The sequence below is a fragment of the Corythoichthys intestinalis genome, chromosome 7 (assembly GCF_030265065.1).
Source record: "Corythoichthys intestinalis isolate RoL2023-P3 chromosome 7, ASM3026506v1, whole genome shotgun sequence".
Classification (NCBI taxonomy): domain Eukaryota; kingdom Metazoa; phylum Chordata; class Actinopteri; order Syngnathiformes; family Syngnathidae; genus Corythoichthys; species Corythoichthys intestinalis.
The window spans coordinates 58074167-58095866 of record NC_080401.1 but is presented as its reverse complement, the minus strand read 5'-3'; the positions used below and the strand labels follow the sequence as shown (position 1 = coordinate 58095866).

The 21700-nt window shown below is 39.4% G+C and overlaps 1 protein-coding gene across 1 annotated transcript in view; it reads left to right on the top strand.

The window, feature by feature from the left end:
* Positions 1 to 6772: 6772 nt before the first annotated feature.
* The window catches only part of LOC130919456 (desmoglein-2.1-like), a 43501-nt gene continuing 28573 nt past the window's right edge, over positions 6773 to 21700 (top strand). Inside the window, exons 1-4 of the mRNA XM_057842193.1 lie at positions 6773 to 6871; positions 17111 to 17233; positions 17328 to 17486; positions 20468 to 20609. Of these exons, the coding sequence (XP_057698176.1) occupies positions 6839 to 6871; positions 17111 to 17233; positions 17328 to 17486; positions 20468 to 20609 (457 nt within the window). The 5' untranslated portion in view covers positions 6773 to 6838. The remainder of the gene's footprint in view (positions 6872 to 17110; positions 17234 to 17327; positions 17487 to 20467; positions 20610 to 21700) is intronic.

Sequence of the window (21700 nt, the reverse complement as noted above, 5' to 3'; positions counted from 1 at the left end):
CAACATGGGTAAACCTCAACCATGAGAGACAGAATGTGGGGGAAAAAACTGAAAAACACATAGTATGATTTTTAAAGAATTTATTTTCATATTGCCTCTGTAAAGCCCTTTGAGACTTCTGTTGTGATTGAGGGCTATGCAAATAAAATTGAATTGAATTGAATTTCCCAAATTAGAGTGGAAAATAAGTATTTGGTCACCTACAAACAAGCAAGATTTCTGGCTGTCAAAGAGGTCTAACTTCTTCTAACGAGGTCTAAGGAGGCTCCACTTGTTAACTGTATTAATGGCACCTGTTTTAACTCATTATCGGTATAAAAGACACCTGTCCACAACCTCAGTCAGTCACACTCCAAACTCCACTATGGCCGTGACCAAAAAGCTGTCGAAGGACACTGGAGACAAAATTGTAGACCTGCACCAGGCTGGTAAGACTGAATCTGCAATAGGTAAAACGCTTGGTGTAAAGAAATCAACCGTGGGAGCCATTATTAGAAAACGGAAGACATACAGGACCACTGATAATCTCCCTTGATCTGGGGCTCCATGCAAGATCTCACCCCGTGGTGTCAAAATAATAACAAGAACAGTGAGCAAAAATCCCAGAACCACCTAGTGAATGACCTACAGAGAGCTGGGACCACAATAACAAAGGCTACTATCAGTAACACAATTTGCTGCCAGGGACTCAAATCCTGCACTGCCAGACGTGTCCCCCTGCTGAAGCCAATACACATCCAGGCCCGCCTGTGGTTCGCTAGAGCAGGGGTCCCCAACCGCCGGGCCACGGACCGGTATCTGTCCGTGGCGCATTTGCTACCGGGCCGCACAGAAATAATAATTTATTAACGACTGCATTCTGGCCGAATCAACTTTGGCCTGTGCCCATTTACACACCAATATCCCTGTCTACTCTAGATATAATACTACAGGATAGAATGTCATCATAGAAATCCAGTGATTGGACTGCTAGCAGTACATCTTGTTTTGTATATCTATGTATGTGCGCTTGTCCTCAATAATAACGTATGACGTAGGGCGGGCACATCACATTTGTTCCCGGAAATAATTAGCCCCCACACTAGAATGATTGAAAAAAAGACGACTTCGGACAGATTTTTTCACCGAAAAGGGCAACTGACGAGCCAGAAGATGAGCCTACAACCTCGAAGAAAACAAAATCTACGCTACTTTCCAATCACTAAAGACCCACGAACTGCGAACGAGTGGATTCGTGACCCGTTTGTGAATTAACCGAGTGATTCGAGCCTATCTATGCAATAGGTGGATCAGCTTGTAGAAGTCGCAAATAATGGCGACCTTAAACGTACATTTGAGACAACAACTCTACCGAGGTTCTGGATTAAAGTCATTCCGGAATATCCTGACATCGCTAGGAGAGCACTGAAAACCATGCTACAATTTCCAACATCGTATCTTTGTGAAGCGGGCGTCTCTCACTCTCCCATCCCACCTCGATGGGACCATTTTGTCTCCACGAAACAAGCTCAGGCCTTCCACTGATTCAGCGGGTGAGTTATATGTTCCCTGCACTTAACACAACGGGGCTAAAAACAAATGTTATTTTATATTTGCTGTATTTTTCTGCCACAGATTCCCGGTGTTCTGACAAATTTTGCATGCGCGTAACGTTAAAAATGGCCACGAATGTAGCAATTCCAAAGTAAACACTACAAACTTTCAAGAAAGGAATATTAACTTAGGTTTGATCATGGACAGACATGTAGAAAAGAGTCCAACTGAATATAAAAGAGGGCTTTTCACCGCCACAAAAGCTTTGGGAGCAAAATTTGATGACTGGGAGAAAGTGTTATGGTCAGATGAAACCAAAATAGAACTTTTTGGTAGAAACACAGGTTCTCGTGTTTGGAGGAGAAAGAATACTGAATTGCATCCTAAGAACACCATACCCACTGTGAAGCATGGAGGTGGAAACATCATGCTTTGGGGCTGTTTTTCTGCAAAGGGACCGGGACGACTGATCTGTGTAAAGGAAAGAATGAATGGGGCCGTGTATCGAGAGATTTTGAGTGAAAATCTCATTCCGTCAGCAAGGGCATTGAAGATGAGACGTGGCTGGGTCTTTCAGCATGACAATGATCCCAAACACACAGGCAGGGCAACAAAGGAGTGGCTTCGTAAGAAGCATTTCAAGGTCCCGGAGTGGCCTAGCCAGTCTCCAGATCTCAACCCCATCGAAAATCTGTGGAGGGATCTGTGGAAGTCCGTGTGACAGCCCCAAAACATCACTGCTCTAGAGGAGATCTGCATGGAGGAATGGGCCTCCGTTATTGCCAACAAAGGGTACATAACAAAGTATTGAGATGAACTTTTGGTATAGACCAAATACTTATTTTCCACCATTATTTGCAAATAAATTAAACAATGTGATTTTCTGAGGGGGGGTGGTCCACGTTCTGTCTCTCATGGTTGAGGTTTACCCATGTTGACAATTACAGGCCTCTCTAATATTTTCAAGTGGGAGAACTTGCACAATTAGTGGTTGACTAAATACTTGTTTGCCCCACTGTAGTAACCTTTGCTATGTTTGGAAATTGTTTAATGTTGTGAATCAACTGTAAAATTTGTTAAAATTGCTACCGTTTTTGCATTAGTTCCCCTTTGTCTACTTTTGACATGTTGAAGTTTTAAAACTGTTTCATCATTTAAAGATAGATTCAAGTCAAGATTTTGCCGATTCAGGAATATTTTCGATAAAAAGTTACCTGAATTCTCCAGGAAGGTTCACTACAACAGAGCCTTTCTGAGACGTCTTTTGTCACATTGTCTCGTTGCCGAAACGGTGACAAAATCCGAACGGAGAAAAAAAAAACGTAATGCACGAAAAACGTACAGATTTTGAACGCATGGTGCACACATTACGCGTACAAATTACGCCGAAACAGTACAACTTGACAGGTATGGATTTGTTAGCATTAGCATGAAGCAAATTTACCAACATCAAAATCGTAATATGAGATTGAAGTCGTCATTTTACGAGGTCATAAATTTTTAAATTGAAGGATTTAAATAAGGTTTATCAAAAGCTAAATGTATTATTATTATGTGAATTGGATATAATATGCTGGACAAGTAGCATTTTTGAAGTCATATGTTTTTGCCTTTGATATGAATAGGGATTTTTTTTTTTGACTCATTGACTGTCATCGACTGGGGTTGACGTCCAATCCAGCGACGACTAGGTGACGCGCAGACACGGATTTGAGCTGATGAGTCACTGTTAATTGACTCACATGATGAATTGAGACTGACGCGCAAACAAAGCTCGGGTGAAAGTCTGAGTAGCGACCACGCCCAAAACAGGTCATGAATCAAAACGACTTGTTTTGCTAGCCACTGAAAATATTTATCTCTAAATGTGTCACAAAAGGCTGCCAGCCCTCACTGTCCAAATGAATTAGATGTCTACAGTGGTATGAAAAAGTATCTGAACCTTTTGGAGTTTCTCAAATTTCTGCATCAAATCACCATCAAATGTGAGCTGATCTTTGTCAAAATCACACAGATGAAAAAACAGTGTTTGCTTTAACTAAAACCACCCAAACATTTTTAGCTTTTCATAAATATCTGGGTCTTAAAGTGTTATTCTGTTTTTTGGGGTTTTTTTTTTTGAATGGGATTTCTTCGGCGCACCGCAAAGCCCGAACCGTTTGACTGATCAGCACCGTTTGAATATCCAAACGACCGGAATTTTCACGCTTCGCAGGGAATTTTTCGAACTATCCCAAAAAATTATCCGTTCGCTCATAAATGCCGATTTTTCAACAAAAAAAAAAACAATTTTAAAAATATATGTAGTCGTACAATTTTTGACCAAATCACATAATTTGGACATGAAAAATTCCGGGACAGTGAGGGCCATAAAAGTATACAGAATTTGGAAAAAATGTACGATTCCCCGAAAATTTGCCAAAAACTTTCCAATTCATTTTAAACGGGATGCAACGTTCAAATTTCCCCATTCACTTTGAATGAAATTTCCAATGAAATTGATGCCAATGACGGCCATGGACGTCCAAATTTCTCATTCATTTCCAATCGCATTAACTTTGCATTGAGGCCAATTTAGACAGATGCCATTGACGGCCATGTATGTCATTTCTGTTGATGCCAATGTACTTGGATTCCATTGACGCATATGGATGTCGATACCATTGACGGCCATGGACGTCCATTTTTTTCCCCATTCATTTTCAATGTCAAAAAATCCAATTTCCCCAAATCAAAAGGAAATGACCAGATATCAATAGGACGTGTCCCCCAAATGTCCCCGATTCCATTGACGCTTATGGAGGGTGCTGCCATTGAAGGCCATGGACGTCCAAATTTTCCATTAATTTCCAATGACATTTACTTTGTTTAATGCCATTGACAGGCATGTTTGTCCATTCTATTGATGCCAATGTACTTGGATTTCATTGACACCGACGCAAGTCGATGCCATTGACGGCCATGGACGTCCCAATTTTTTCCAATTCATTTTCAATGGCAAAAAATCCAATGTCCCCAAATCAACAGGAAATGACCCGATATCAATCGGACACGCCCCCAAAATGTCCTCAAATGACCTAATATGACCAGGCCACGCCCCCCAAATGTTCCTAGATCAACAAGAAGTGACCTGATATTGTCCCCGAAATGTCCCTAAACCAACCTGGGCGGGGCTAAGATCTGTATCTCCACACAGCATGAAATTGCAGTTTCTAGTTTAATGGTGATAGTATGCAAATAATGACAGAAGGGGGACAAACAAGTAAGTGAATCATCACATTTAATATTTTGTGGCCCCGCCCATTGGCAGCGATAACTTCAACCAGGCACTTCCTGTAGCTGCAGATTAGCCTGGCACATTGACTAATCTTGGCCGATTCTTCTCTACAAAACTGCTAGAGTTCAGTAGGATTCCTGGGATGTCTGGCATAAATCACTGTCTTTAGGTCATGCCACAGCATCTCAGTGGGGTTGAAGTCTGGACTTTGACTTGGCCACTCCAGAACGTGTATTTTGTTCTTCTGAAGTTGGTTTATTTCTGTGTTTCGGGCCATTGTCTTGTTGCAGCATCCATTCTCTTTTATCCTCCTACCTGCATCCTTATGTGTCACCCACCTGTTCCTTGTTTTCTCGTTACCCCTTGCCTCGCCGCTTTCTTTTCCCTGCACTTGGGTCCACACTACCCCCATGGCATGACACGGCCCCGACAATGCCCTAAACAGAGAAGTGACCCAAAATCAACAGGGAGTGACGCAATATCAACAGGAAGTGACCTAAAAATGCCCCAAATCAACAGGAAGTGACCTGATATCAACAGGAAGTGAACTCAAAACGCCCCAAAATCGACAGGAAGTGACCCTGACAATGCCCCAAACAGAAAAGTGACCCAAAATCAACAGGAAGTGACCTGATATCAACAGGAAGTGACCTCAAAACACCCCCAAAACAACAGGAAGTGAACTCAAAATGCGCCAAAATCAACAGGAAGTGACCCTGACAATGCCCCAAACAGAAAAGTGACCCAAAACCAACAGGAAATGACGCAATATCAACAGGAAGTGACCTAAAAACGCCCCAAATCAACAGGAAGTGACCTCAAAACACCCAAAATCAACAGGAAGTGAACTCAAAATGCCCCAAAATCAACAGGAAGTGACCCGATATCAACAGGAAGTGACCCTTAAATGCCCCACAATCAGCAGGACCCGAAATCAACTGGAAGTGACACAATACAAACAGGAAGTGACCTCAAAACACCCCAAAATCAACAGGAAGTGACCCGATATCAACAGGAAGTGACCCTTAAATGCCCCAAAATCAGCAGGACCCGAAATCAACTGGAAGTGACACAATACAAACAGGAAGTGACCTAAACACACCCCAAAATCAACAGGAAGTGAACTCAATATACCCCAAAATAAACAGGAAGTGACCCAAAATCAACAGGAAGTGACCTAAAAATGCCCTAAATCAACAGGAAGTGACCTGTTATAAACAGGAAGTGACCTCAAAACACCCCAAAATCAACAGGAAGTGACCCGATATCAACAGGAAGTGACCTTTAAATGCCCCAAAATCAGCAGCAAGGGACCCCGACAATGCCCCCAAACAGAAAAGTGACCCAAAATCAACAGGAAGTGACCTAAAAATGCCCCAGATCAACAGGAAGTGACCTGATATCAACAGGAAGTCAACTCAAAACACCCCAAAATCAACAGGAAGTGACCTCAAAATGCCCCAAAATCAGCCGGAAATGACCCGACATCAACAGGAAGTGACCTCACAATGTCCCCGAATCAACAGGAGGTGACCCTGACATTCCCCAAAACTAAAAATCGACCCATTAACAACAGGAAGTGACCTCAAAACACCCCAAATCTACAGGAAGTGTCATAGGTGTTTACCTATCACAGCAAAGCAGCCATCACATTTTTGTTTTCAAAACGAATGAGTTAGGACATTCAAGGTCATATTTTCTGACCCTACAGGCACAAACAAAAGCACCCAGTAAACGACTAATAACTAAGCATCATATATCATAATCACAGTGCAGCACAAATGACTTTTAAGACAGTTAAAGGCACATTTACGAGAGGCGAATAGGACCGTGAGGCCTCCACGGTGTATTTTCACACCGACCTGTTGCTGCCCCCAGGGCATGTGCATGCGTGAGTGTGTTTAGGTGTGTGTTTTTTGAGAAGAAAGCAGTAGTCCTCCCCTTCGTAAATAAGGCGCCACCCACCCGGGCCAGTTCACATTATCAGGAAGCCGCGAGGGCTCGGTTTCATGGCCGCGGACAGCAGTCATGATCGGAACGTTTGTGTCGCTGCTGTTAGCCGTAAGTATCGACTTTGACGTGTTTTGACATTTTTACAGTCGTGGATTACGACTGGAATTTTGTTAGTGTTACATTTGGACCTCCTGGGCATGTTAACTTAGGTTTTGAGTGAAATTAACTAAGGTTAGGTGAGTGTTTGGATGGGTTTATTTGACACTTTAATGTGTTGAGTCCGAGTAGATGCTTGCTAGGGTAATACAGGTTTAAATATTTGAGGATTTTTGGTGTGAAGGTTGGTGCAGAATTTTTGTAGAATTTGGTCAAAAATAGGAGCGTAGGGTATGAAATGTTAGTCAAAGTTGGTTGAAATTAAGTGAATTGTTGATTAAGAACTAGTAAATGGTGTAAGATGTTGATCAAAATGTGGTTAATGCTGTAGAATTTTGGCCAAATTTGGACGAAATACTTTTTTGTCCAACTTTTTGATTTTTTGTCGACGCCTAATATGTAGATCAGAATGTGGTCAGTGGTGTAAAATGTTGGTCAAAATATGTTAAAACGAATTCAATTCTTTGCTTAAAAACTGGGGAAATGTAGATTCGAGCAAAGATTTCGATCAAAATGTGGTTAATGCTGTACAATTTTGGTCGAATTTGGTCAGAAAGTAGCAAATGGTGTAAGATGTTGGTTGGAATTTGGTCAGTGTTGTGAAATGTTTGTTAAAATTGGTTGAAAAGTTGAAAATCGTTGGTTTAAAAACTAGTAAATGTTGTGAGATGATGGTCAAAATATGGTTAATGGTGTTAAATTTTGGTCAAATTTGGACAAAATACTTTTTGTCCAACTATTTGATTTTTTGTCAACACCTAATATGTAGATCAGAATGTGGTCAGTGGTGTGAAATGTTGGTCAAAATGTGTTAAAACGAACTCAATTCTTTGCTTAAAAACTGGGAAAACGTAGATTCGAGCAAAGATTTCGATCAAAATGTGGTTAATGCTGAACAATTTTGGTCGAATTTGGTCAGAAAGTAGCGAATCATGTAAGATGTTGGTTGGAATTTGGTCAGTGGTGTGAAATGTTGGTTAAAGTTGGTTAAAAAGTAGTAAATCGTTGGTTTAAAAACTAGTAAATGTTGTGAGATGATGGTCAAAATATGGTTAATGGTGTTAAATTTTGGTCAAATTTGGTCAAAAAGTAGGAGATGGTGAAAGATATTTTTTCGGAATTTGGTTAATGGTGTGAAATGTTGGTCAAATTTGATTCAAACAAAGTACATTTTTAGTTAAAAACTGGAAAATGGTGCAACACGATGGTCAAAATAGAGGTTTTTGGTCAAATATAGTCAAAAAGTAGCGGAAGGTGTAAGATGTTGATCGGAATTTGGTCTGTGAGTTAAAATGTTGGTCAAAGTGGGTTAAAAAGTAGTAAAATGTTGGTTAAAAACTACTAAATGGTGTAAGACGTTGATCAAAATGTGCTAAATTGTGTAAAATGTTGGTCAAATTTGGTCAAAAAGTAGTGAATGGTGTAAGATGTTGATCAGAATTTAGTCAGCGATGTAAAATGTTGGTCAAAGTTGGTTAAAAAGTAGTTAAACGTTGGTTAAAAGCTAGTAAATGGTGTGAGATGATGGTCAAAATATGGTTAATGGTGTTAAATTTAGGTCAAATTTGGTCAAAAAGTCAGAGATGGTGAAAGATGCTGATCAGAATTTAGTCAGCGATGTGAAATGTTGGTCAAAGTTGGTTAAAAAGTAGTAAAACGTTGGTTAAAAGCTTTTAAATGGTGTGAGATGAGGGTCAAAATATGGTTAATGGCGTTGAATTCTGGCCAAATTTGGTCAAAAAGCAGGAGATGGTGAAAGATCTTTATTGGAATTTGGTTAATGTGAAATGTTGGTCAAATTTGGATTGAAACAAAGTGAATTGTTTGCTAAGAACTGGAAAAAGGTGTAAGATGTTGATCAAAATGTGATTGTGTTGAATTTTGCTCAAATTTAGTCGAAAAGTAGCAGATGGTGAAAGATTTTGTCAGTGGTGTTAAATGTTGGTCGAAGTTGGTTAAGATGTAGTAAAATGTTGGTTAAAAACTGCTAAATGGTGTAAGATGTTGATCAAAATGTGGAAAATTTTGTAAAATGTTGGTCAAATTTGGTCAAAAAGTAGCGAATGGTGTAATATGTTTATCAGAATTTAGTCACTGATGTGAAATGTTGGTCAGAGTTAATTAAAAAGTGATAAAACGGTTAAAAACTAGTAAATTGTGTAAGGTTATGGTAAAAATAGAGTTTAATAGTGTTAAGTTTTGGTCAAATTTGGTCAAACAGTAGCAGATGGTGGAAGATTTTTGTTGGAATTTGGTTAATGGTGTGAAATGTTCAAAATTGGTTAACACAAAATAAATTCTTTGCCTAAAAACTGAAAAAAATGTGTAAGATTTCGATCAAAATGTTATTAATGGTGTCCAATTTTGGTCAAATTTGGTCAAAATGTAGCAAATGGTGTAAGATGTTGATCGGAATTTGGTCAGTGGGTTGAAATGTTGCTCGAATTTTGATTAAAAGTAGTGAAATATTGGTATAAAAATTGTAAATAGTGTAAAAATGTTGATCAAAATGTGGTAATTTTTTAAATTTTTTGATCAACTTTGGACAAAAAGCAGTCAATGATGTGAAATGTTTGTCAAAGTTGGTTAAAAAGTGGTAAATTGTTTAGTAAAAATGGTGTAAAATGTTGATCCATATGTTGTAGATGCTGTAAAAATTTGGTCAGAAAAGTAGTAAGAGGTGCAAAATACTGATCATAACTGAGTAAATAGTGTGATATGTTAGTCAAAATTGATTTAAAAGACGATTCTAAAACTAGAAATTGTGTAAATTGTTGGTCAAAATGTAGTGAATGGTGTAAGATGTCGATCAAAATGTAGTAAATGGTGTCAAATTTTGGTCAAATTTGGTCAAAAAGTAAGATAAATTTGGATGTCAATGGTGTTAAATGTTGGTCAACATTAGTTAAAAGGTTGTAAATTGTTGGTCAAAAACTAGAAAATGGTGACAAATTTTGGTCAAACATGGTCGACAAGTTGCAAAAGGTTTTTAAAATGTTGCAAATTGTGAAAATTGTTGTTTGAAAACCAAAAAATGGTGTAAGATTGTAATCAAATTTGGTCAAAAAAATAGCCAGAGTGTGAGATATGTAAAATTTGGTGTAAAAATTAGGTCAAATTTAGACAAATAATAGTTGATGGTGAAAGATGTTGATCAAATTTACTTGTGGTCTGAAATGTTGGTCTAAATTGGTTCAGACAATGTAAATTGTTGGTTAAAAACTGGTAAATGGTGTCAGATATTGATGAAAATGTTAGCAATGGTGTTAAGTTTTGGTCAAATTTGGTCAAAAGTAGCAAATGGTGTATGATGTTGATTGGAATTTGGTTAGTGGTGTGAAATGTTGGTCGAAATTGGTTGAAATGAAGTAAATTGCTAGTTTAAAACATGTAAATGGCGTAAGATGTTGATTAAAAGGATGTATAGGCTGTCAAATTTGGGTCATATTTGATCAAAAAGTAAGAAAAAATTGATAAGGTGTTGATCAGAATTTGGTGAATGGTGTAAAATGTTGGTCAAAGTTTGTTAGGAATCGTGTAGATGGTCGGTTAAAAACTGGAAAATGGTTTAAGATGTTGATCAAAATTTGGTAAATGGTGTAAAATTTTGGTCAAATTTGGTCTAAAAATAAGATAAGTGTCATTAGATGTTGATCAAAGTTGATTAAAACTAAATAAATTGTTGGTTAAAAACTGGTAAGTGGTGTCAGATATTGATCAAAACGTTGTTAATGGTGTTAAATTTTGGTCAAATTTGGTCAAAAAGTAGCAGATAGTGTATGAAGTTGATTGGAATTTGGTCAGTGGTGTGAAATGTTGGTCAAAACTGGTTAAAACGAAGTAAATTGTTGGTTTAAAACAAGTAGATGGTGTAAGACGTTGATCAAAATGGTGTATATGCTGTCAAAAAGTAACATAAATGTGATAAGGTGTTGATAAGAATTTGGTGAATGGTGTGAAATGTTGGTTAAAATGTGTGAAGAATTGTGTAAATAGTCAAGTTACAAACTGGAAAATGCTTTAGGATGTTGATCAAAATATGGAAAATGTTCTAAAAATTTGGGTCAAATATGGTCGAAAAATAAGTGAAATAAGATGTTGATCGAAATTTAGTCAATGGTGTGAAATGTTGGTCATCGTTAGTTAAAACGTTGTCAATTGTGGAAAAAGTTGGTTAGAAGCTAGAAAATTGTGTAACGTTTTGATCAAATTTGGTCAAAAAGTAGCGAATGGTGTAAAATGTTGACCGGAATTTAGTCAGTGGTGTGGAATGTTGGTCAAAATTTAGTAAATGGGTCAAACGGCAAAATTTTGTCACTAATGCAAATATTGGTTGAATTTAGATTTGTAGTAATTGGTTTGATGTTGATAAAAATGTGGTAAATGGTGGAATTATTTGGTGTAATCTGGTCAAAAATAATTAAAAGGTGTAGTAAATAATTGTCAAAAACGTTGTAATCAATGTAAAATTAATGTTAAGTATGTGCAGGCTACATTAATACTTCAATTGAATGTCAAACCGGGGTCGTAAAATATTGCCTCGTGGGCCACAATTGGCCCTTGGACCGCCAGTTTGAAACCATTGTCCTATATGAATATAATAAAAACATTTCTACAGAAAAAAAAACATAATTCGTGCATAAAAGGGTTGAGAACCATATGTTAACGGCGTTAGCGCTGTTATCATGACATGCTAATGCTAACCTGAGTCATGATAAATGAGAAACAATGCCCTCTGGGAAATTTTCCTCATGCCGGTTCGATACTTCAGGAGCGGCGTGTGCTGACTTGATGATTTTGTCATCTTGACAATGAGCCGCCACACCTATTTGCTGGCTCGCTCGCAAGCCCAGGCACAGAGTTCGGTCTACGGGCGTGGCACGTAGACAACTTGACAGCTAGCTGAGCGGCTAGCTAGCTAGTTCAGGGTGTGTCAGACGCTCAGGGTAGTCAGGAATGTTGGGTTGTTAGCATGTTAGCGACAAGACTTTAGGGCAGGGGTGTCAAACACACGCCTATCACTGTCAATGGCACTGGATGTTAGGATTTTAATGAGAATAGAATAGAATAGAATAGAATAGAATAGAATAGAATAGAATAGAATAGAATAGAATCTTCCTCACTCTTCTATTGAGCCCCCATGGTGCCAGGAGAATTTTTTCCCCCACATAGGGAACCTGTACCCACAGTTAAGTAATCTGTGGGTACAGATTAAAAGAGAGTGTGTACGCAGTGATTAATATGTACACACAGGTTACTAATTTATACCCAGAGTTTAGTCATCTACGGGTACAGATTAGTAAACTGTCGGTATTTTTAGTAATCTGTACCCACAATTTAGTAACCTGTTTTTACAGGTTTGTAATCTATGGATACAGATTATTATTCTGTGGGTACAGATTAGAAAAATGTGTGTACGCAGTGACTCATATGTAACCACAGATTAGTAATTTGTACCCAGAGTTTACTGATCTACGAATACAGATTAGTAAACTGTAAGTACTTTAAATCATCTGTACCCACAATTTAGTAATGTGGGTACAGATTAGTGTAACTGTAGCCATAGTTTAGTAATGTGTACCCACAATTTAGCAACCTGTTGGTACAAATTTGTAATCTATGGATACAGATGATTATTCTGTGAGTACAGATTAGAAAAATGTGTGTACGCAGTGATTAATATGTAACCACAGGTTACTAATTCCTACCCAGAATTTACTAATCTACAGATACAGATTACTAAACTGTAGGTACTTTAAATCATCTGTACCCACAATTTAGTAATGTGGGTATAGATTAGTGTAACTGTAGCCATCGTTTAGTAATCTGTTCCAACAATTTAGTAATCTGTTGGTACAGATTTGTAAACTATGGATACAGATTATTAATCTGTGGGCACAGATTAGAAAAATGTGTGTACGCAGTGATTAATATGTAACCACAGGTTACTAATTTGTACCCAGAGTTTACTAATCTATGGGTACAGATTAGTAAACTGTAGGTACTTTAAACCATCTGCACCCACAATTTGGTAATGTGGGTACAGATTAGTGAACTGTAGGTACTGTTTAGTATTCTGTACCCACAGTTTAGACATCTGTTGGTACAGATTTGTAATCTATAGATAGAGTTTATTTATCTGTACAGATTAGAAAAATGTGTGTATGCAGTGATTAATATGTATCAACAGGTTACTAGTTTGTACCCAGAGTTTAGTCATCTAAAGGTACAGATTAGTAAACTGCAGGTACTTCAAGTAATCTGTACCCACAGTTTAGTAATGTGGGTACAGATTAGTGTAACTGTAGCCACTGTTTAGTAAACCGTACTAACGGTTTAGTAATCTGTATCTACAGTTTATTATCAGTACCCACAGTGAAAAATACTTATCCACAGATTACAAATCTTTATCAACAGTTTACTAATCCGCCATTATTACTACTCTGCTACTACTCATCTCTTACTGAAGCAGTTTAGTATCTGTACCCACCGTTTAGTAATCTGTACCTAAATGTTTAGTAATACGTGCCCACAATTTTGTAATCTGTGGATAGTGATTTGTAAAATGGGGCTCCTATTAAGTAATCTGTATTCATAATTTAGTAATGTGGGTACAGATTAGTAAATGGTAGGTACTGTTTAAACATTTGTATTTACAGTACAGTAATATTTACCTAGAGTTTCGTCTTCTCTATCCACAGTTTGAATAATGTGGGTACGGATTACTAAACTGTGGTTCGAGATTACTAAACATTACCTAAAAATTTATTCATTTGTACCTACAGTCTAGTAATCTGTCACTACAGTTTAATAATATGTACCCACCATTTAGTAATCTTTACCTACAGTTAAGTAATATGTCCCACTATTTAGTAATCTGTGTGAACAGATTATTAAACGGTGGGTACTGTTTAGTAATCTGTACCAACTGTTTATTAATATGTACCTATAGTTAAGTAGTGCGCACCCGCAGTTTGGTACTGTTAAATCATCTGTAGTCATCGCATTTAGTAATGTGGGTACAGATTAGAAAACTGTAGCAATTGTTTAGTAACCAGTACAGACAATTTAGCCATCTGTACAGTTTAGTATTCTGTACCCACCGTTTATTATTCTGTACCCAAGGTTTATTAATCCGTACCTACAGTTCAGTAATATGTACCCACAGTTTTGTAATATTTTCCCAGTTCAGATGACTAAACACTGAGGACACAGTTTTATAATATGTACCCACAGTTTATTAATACTGCATGTGGGTACAGATTAGTAAATTGTGGGTACAATTTACTAATCTGTACCCTCAAATTAGCATACAGTTGTTATAGATGTCTGAACTATGGGTACAGATTACCATTTTTTTCTCTCTCTCTGGCTCTAGGGGGAGTCCGTACTCTTGCTTTAAGAATGAAAATGGAAAATCAGACAAAAAAACACAGGGTGTTACATATTTTTTGGTTACGATGGTAGAACTACGATGTAGGTGTGTCAGACGTAAAGACCGCAGACAGGCCTGGCCGACTCGTCGTCACCGCCGCCTCAACTTTCAGTTGCAAGTCCGACAGGTTTGTCCGCATTCAGCTGCCAACTAGCTCCAGCGGACATCAGTCAGCATCTCAGACTCGCACAATAGTAGAAAAAGAAAACCCGGGGCGCTCCTAAGAGAAACAAAAGACCTCGTCTCAGAAGAGTCGGCAATGTTATATAATTTCTGCTATGAATTGAAATAAATTGATCACATCACCAAATCACATAATTTACACATTAAAAATCAACTGGTGTCCAAGTGAGTCCATGCCATTGACAGTCTTGCAACCGAACGTGTCTCCAAAATGTCTCCAAATCAACAGGAAGTGACCTGATATCAACAGGTCGTGTCCTCCAAATGACCCATAACCAACAGGAAGTGATCTGATATCAACGGGAAGTGTCCCCGAAATGTGCCAAAATAATTAGGAAGTGACCTGGTATCAACTGAACGTGTCCCCCAAATGTCCTTAAATCAACAGAAAGTGACCTGATATCAACAGGAAGTGTCCCTGAAAGGTTCCCAAATCAACAGGGTGTGTCCCCAAATCAACCGAAAGTGAATTTATATCAACAGGTAGTGACCTGATAGCAACAGGACGTGTCCCCAGAATGTCCCCAAATCAACAGAAAGTGACCTGATATAAAGTGTCCCCAAAAAGTCCCCAAATCAACAGGATGTGTCCACGAAATGTCCCCAATTCAAAAGGAAGTGACTTGATATCAACATGAAGTAGCCCAATATCGACAGGACATGTCCCTAATATGTCCCCAAATCAACAGAAAGTGACCTGATATCAACAGGACGTGTCCCCAAAATGTCCCCAAATCAACAGGATGTGTCCCCGAAATGTCCCCAATTCAAAAGGAAGTGACCTAATATCAACAAGATGTCAATTCAAAAGGAAGTGACCTGATATCAACAGGAAGTGACCTAATATCAACAAGATGTGTCCCCGAAATGCCCCTAAATCAACAGGAAGTGACCTAATATCAACTGGACGTGACCCCAGAATTTCCCCAAGTCAACAGCAAGTGACCTGACATCAACAGGAAGTGTCCAATAAATGTCCCAAATCAACAGGATGTGACCCGATATCAACAGGAAGTGTCCAAGAAATGTCCCCAAATCAACAGGTAGTGACCAGATATCAACAGGAAGTGTCCACGAAATGTCCCAAGTCAACAGGAAGCGACCTGATATCAACTGGATGTGTTTCCGAAATGTCCCCACATCAACAGGAAGTGTGCCTGAAATGTCCCCAAATCAAACGGAAGTGATGAGATATCAACAGGATGTGTCCCCGAAATGTCCCTAAATCAACAGGAAGTGACCTGATATTAATAGGAATTGTCCCCCAAATGTCCTCAAATCAACAGGGAATGACCTGCTATCAACTAGATGTGTCACTGAAATATCCCCCAAATTAACAGGAAGTGACCTGATATACACAGGAAGTGGCCTAGTATTAACAGGAAGTGACCTAATATCAACAGGAAGTTTCCCAGAAATGTCCCCAATTTAACAGGAAGTCACTTGATAGTTTGGGGGCCTTTCGGCATGACATCCAGTTGTAATCGGGTCACTTCCTGTTGAGCACAGCTCACTTCCTGCCAATGGGATGGCGAATAGGGCCATTGGAAATGAATGGTTAAGTTAGCAGCATTTTGGGGGTGCTTCCTGTTAATATCGCTTCAATTCCTGTGGATTTGTGGGCATTTCGGGGGTCACTTCCTGTTGATATCAGGTCACATTCTTTTTATATCAAGTCACTTCCTGTTAATTGGGTCACTGTCTATTGATGTTTGTTCACTTCCTGTTGATTTGGGGGAATTTCGGAGTCACTTCCTGTCGATATCGGGTCACTTTCTGTTGATTTAGAGGCATTTTTGAGTCACTTCCTGTGGATATAGGGTAACTTCATTTTGATTTGGGGCATTTCTAGGTTCTTTCCTGTCGATATCGGGTCACTTCCTGTTGATTTAGGGGCATTTTTTTAGTCATTTCCTTTTGATATCGGGTAACTTCCTATTGATTAGGGGCATTTTGTGGTCCATTCCTGTCGATATCGGGTCACTTCCTGTTGATTTGGGGGTATTTCGGGTTGTTTCCTGTTGACAACAGGTCACTTCCTGTTGAGCACAGCTCACTTCCTGCCAATGGGATGGCGAATAGGGTCATTGGAAATGAATGGGAAATTTTGTTCATTGGAAACAAATGGGACGTTTTGTCAATGGACAGTAATGAAAAATTTTGTCCATTGAAATGAATGGGAAATTTTGTTCATTGGAAATGAATGGGAAATTTTGTCAATGGAATTGAATGAGAAATTTTGTCAGTGGAAATGAATGAGAAATGTCCATTTTAAATGAATTGGAAAATTTGTTCATTGGAAATGAATCAGAAATTTTGTCAATGGAAATGAATGAGAAATTTGGTCCATTGCAAATGAATGGGAGATTTTGTTCATTGGATGTAAATGCGAAAGTTTCTGTCAAATTTTGGCGGAACTGGTTGTGATTTGTGACAAGTAGCGTTTTGAAATGTCAGGGTTTTTTTTGTTTGTTTTTTTCAAAAATCTGCGGTATGGTCGAACGGTCAAACGAAGGGGAGCCTGCGTCACGTGAGAAAATATGTATGTAAGTAATGCATTTTGATTTTTCCAGCTCCACGTGGTTGCCACGGTGGAGGGTGACACCGTCCTCTCCAGACAAAAAAGGCACTGGGTGCCACCACCGAAACCTTTAAAGGAAAATCACGACTACACCCAGGAAGAGTATGTGGCCAAAGTGAGTACATCACTGTAAAATCTAGTTACAGCATTTGCTTTAGCGCCTTCTTGTGGAAGAGTCAATGCAAATCTCTATCTGCACTTGCTTTCAGATCCACTCAGACTACGATGACGGCAAGGGTAACCTGGCGTACTCCCTGGAGGGCGTGGGGGCCAACCAGTACCCCTTCCACGTCTTTGTGGTGGACCCCAAAACAGGATTCATCCGGGTGACCAAAGAACTGGACCGAGAGGAATTCAGCCTTTACAACGTGAGTAGACCAGGACCAACATAGCCTCAGGGCGGCCATGTTGGTAAGGGCAATGTTACAATGTATTCACATTACACACGATACGAATGTTCATTTGCTGCCAACCTCCCACCTCAAATGGATTGGACGTCTAGTAGAGAGAAACGCAATCTTATTCAAAGCACAAAATTTTGCCACTGCTAACATGGCTGACATGACGCCATGCTGGTAGAGGCAACGTTCCAATCAAAGCCAATGCATTCACAGTACAATTAAGTCATGGATGAGTGATAAACTCAGTTGTATTCAAAGCAGAAGATCTTTCATCGCCCCTACCAACATGGCCGACCTACGGGCCATGTTGGTAGGGTCAATGTTTCTATCAAATCAGTGCATTGACATTAAAATTAAGTCATAGATTGGACATCTAGTTGTGATTAACTCGTTTGTATTCATGGTAGAAGGATGAAAAGATCTTTTGTTGCCCCTACCAACATGGCTGACATGAGGCCATGTTAGTAGTGGCAACGTTCCAATCAAAGTCAATGGATTGAAGTTAAAATTAAGTCATGGATTGGACTCCTACTTGTAATAAATTCATTTGAATTGGTGGCAGAAGATTGAAAAGACCTTTTGTCACCCCTACTAACATGGCCGCTCGGAGGTCATATTGGTAGGGGCAACGTCCCAATCAAAGTCAATGCATTCGCATTAAAATGAAGTCATGGATTCGACGTCTCCTTGTGAACTCTTTTGTATTCATGGCAGAAGATATTTCATCGCTTATACTAACATGGCCTCAGAGCGGCCATGTTGGTAGGGGCAATGTTCCAATAGAAGTCCTCCTTTTTTAGGTTAAAATTGAGTCATGGATTGGACGTCTACTTGTAATAAACTCTTTTGAAAGATCTTTTGTTGCCCCTACCAACATGGCCTCAACGCGCCCATGTTGGTAGGGGCAACGTTCCGATCAAAATCAATGCATTCACATTAATTAAGTAATGGATTGGACATTAACTTGTAACTGGTAGAAAGATGAAAAGACCTTTCGTTGCCCCTACCAACATGGCCTCACAGCGGCCATGTTGGCAGGGGCAACATCCCCACCCAGGTCAATGCATTCGCATAAAAAATTTAGTCATAGTTTGGACGTCTACGAATGATAAACTCTTTTGTATACATGGCAGAAGATCTTTCATCGCCCCTACCAACATGGCCCTCAGAGCCGCCATGTTGGAAGGGGCAACATTACCATCAAAGTCAATGAATTGAGGTTAGAATTAAGTCATGAATTGGACGTCTACTTGTGACAAACTCTTGGAATTCATGGCAGAAGGATGAAAAGATCTTTCGTTGCCCCTACCAACATGGAGTCAGAGCTGCCATGTTGGTAGGGGCAACGTTCCAATCAAAGTCAATACATTGACGTTAAAATTAAGTCATGGATTGGACATCGACTTGTGATAAATTCAATCCAATTCATAGCAGAAAGATGAAAAGACCTTTCGTTGCCTCTATCAACATGGCCACTCTGAAGTCAATGCATTCACATTAAAGTAAAGTAATGGATTGGATGTCGACTTTTCATAAAGTAATTTGAAATCATGGCAGAAGGGCGAAAAGACCTTTCGTTGCCCCTACCAACAACATGGCCTTAGAGCAGCCATGTTGGTAGGGGCGATGTTCCCATCAAAGTCAATAGATTGACGTTAAAATTAGGGGCAACAAAAGTCCAATCCATGACCTATCAACATGGCCACTCTGAAGCCATGTTGGTAGGGCCAACGTTACTATCAAAGTGGCGTTAATATTAAGTCATAGAATTGGACGAGTACTAGTGATAAACTAGTTTGTATTCATGTCAGAAGAACTTTCATTGTCCCCACAAAACGAAAAAAAATAAATAAATAAATCGCTCACGGCGGCCATATTGGTAGGGGCGAAGTTTTCACCAAAGTCAATGTATTCATATTGAAATTAAGTCATGGATTTGACATCTACTAGTGAGAAACTTTCCGAACCGAGGCCAGGTTGGTAGGTGCAATGTTCCTGTCAAAGTCAAAGCATTGACATTAAAATGAAGTCATGGATTGGACGTTGACTTGTGGTAAACTCATTCCAATTCATGACATAAGCATGAGAAGAAATTTCATCGCCCTACCAACATTGCCTCATGGCAGCCATGCTGGTAGGGTCAATGTCCCTATCAAAGTCAATGTATTGAGGTTTAAATTAAGCCATGGACTGGACGTCTACTTGTGATAAAGTCATTCCAATTCATGGCAGAAGCATGAAAAGACTTTTTGCCGCCCCTAGCAACATGGCCTCAGAGCGGCCATATTGGAAGGGCCTACGTTCCAATCAAAGTCATTACATTCGCATTAAAACTAAGTCATGGATTGGACTTCTACTAGAGATAAACTCGTATGTATTCATAGCAGAGGAGCTTTCAACGCCCCTACCAACATGGCCGACCTGAGGCCATGTTTGTAGTGGCACTGTTACGGTCAAAGCCAATGCAATGACGTCAAAATTAAGTCATGGATGTGACGTCTACTTGTGATAAACTCATTTGAATTCATGGTTGAAGCATGAAAAGACCTTCCGTCGCCCCTACCAATATGGGCTCAGGGCGGCCATGTTGGTAGGGGCAGCGTTACTATCAAAGTCAATGCATTGACATTAAATTAAGTCATGGATTGGGGGTCCAATTGTGATAAACTCATTTGAATGAATGGCAGAAGAATGAAAACACCTTTCATCGTCCCTAGTAACATTCTCAGGGTTGCCATGTTGGTAGGGGCAGCTTTACCAACAAAGTCAACGCATTGACATTAAAATTAAGTCAGTCATCTTGGGTAGGACAACAAGCTGTACATATTGTACTGCATCAGTGGGTTATTTCTTAGTGCTCGCCGATACAGATGATGTCATTTTAGCGCCGCATCGGTACTGATATTGCTGTCGTTGCAACAAATATGATTGGTCGCCATGCTTTTCAGCTGTCGGGCGTGGCCACCTACAAGGACGGCAGGCAGGCGGAGAAAAACATTGACATCCGTTTCAGGGTGGTGGATGAGAACGACAACTCTCCCGTCTTCGGCGTCATCCCGGCCGGCTCGGTGTATGAGCAAAGCGGCGTAGGTGAGAAATCGATTCAAGAACTGAGTGTTGTGGAGTCTTTTCCTATTGATTTTGGGTCTCTTCGTGCTTATTTGGGGTCATTTTTGGCCCATTCCCTGTTAATCTAAAGCAATATTGGGTCACTTCCTGTTCATTTCTCGTCACAATTTGATTTTGTAGCAATTCAGGGTGACTTCCTGTTAATTTGGGGTTAATCCTGCGTCACTTCCTGTTGATTTGGAGTATTTCTTCGTTGATTTTGAGTCACTTCCTGTTGATTTTGGGTCACTTCCAGTTATTTTGGGGCAATTTCGGGTCAATTCACATTGATTTTGGGGCATTTTGAGGTCACTTCCTGTTGGTTTTGGGCCACTTCCTGGTATTCTGGGGAATTTTAGGAAGCTTCCTGTTATGTTTGAGGATTACCCTATTGATTTTGGGACATTTCCTGTTGATTTTAGGACATTTCTGGGTCACTTTCTGTTATTCTGGGCCGATTTTGGGTCACTTCTTACTGTTTTTGAGAAAGGTCAGCATGACTTCCTGTTATTCTGGGCCACTTTTGGATCAGTCCATGCTGATTTTTGGGCAATTTGGGGACACTTTCTGTTATATTGGGGTATTATTGGGTCACTTCCTTTTATTTTGGGGCAATTGTGAATCAACTTCTTGTTGATTTCTGGTCACTTGTTGATTTTATGACAATTTTGGGTGACTCACTGTTGATTTCGGCTCACTTTATGTTCCACAATCCATTTTGCCACATACCAAAAAAAATGCCACATGGCAAAAAGCATTTTTTACATGGCAAAAAAAGGCCACATGGCAAAAAAAATGCCACATGCCAAATTACATTTTGCGACATGGCAAAATCCATTTTTCTACATTGCAGAAAAAAAGCCACATGGCAGAAAAAATGCCACATGGCAAAAAAAAAAAAGGCACATGGCAAAATCCATTTTTATACATGGCAAAAAATGCCACATGGCAAAAAAAATGCCACATGGCAAAATCAATTATTTCTACAAGGGAAAAAAAATGCCACATGGCAGAAAAAAATGCCACTTGGCAAAATCCATTTTTCTACGTGGCAAAAAAAAAAAGCCACACGA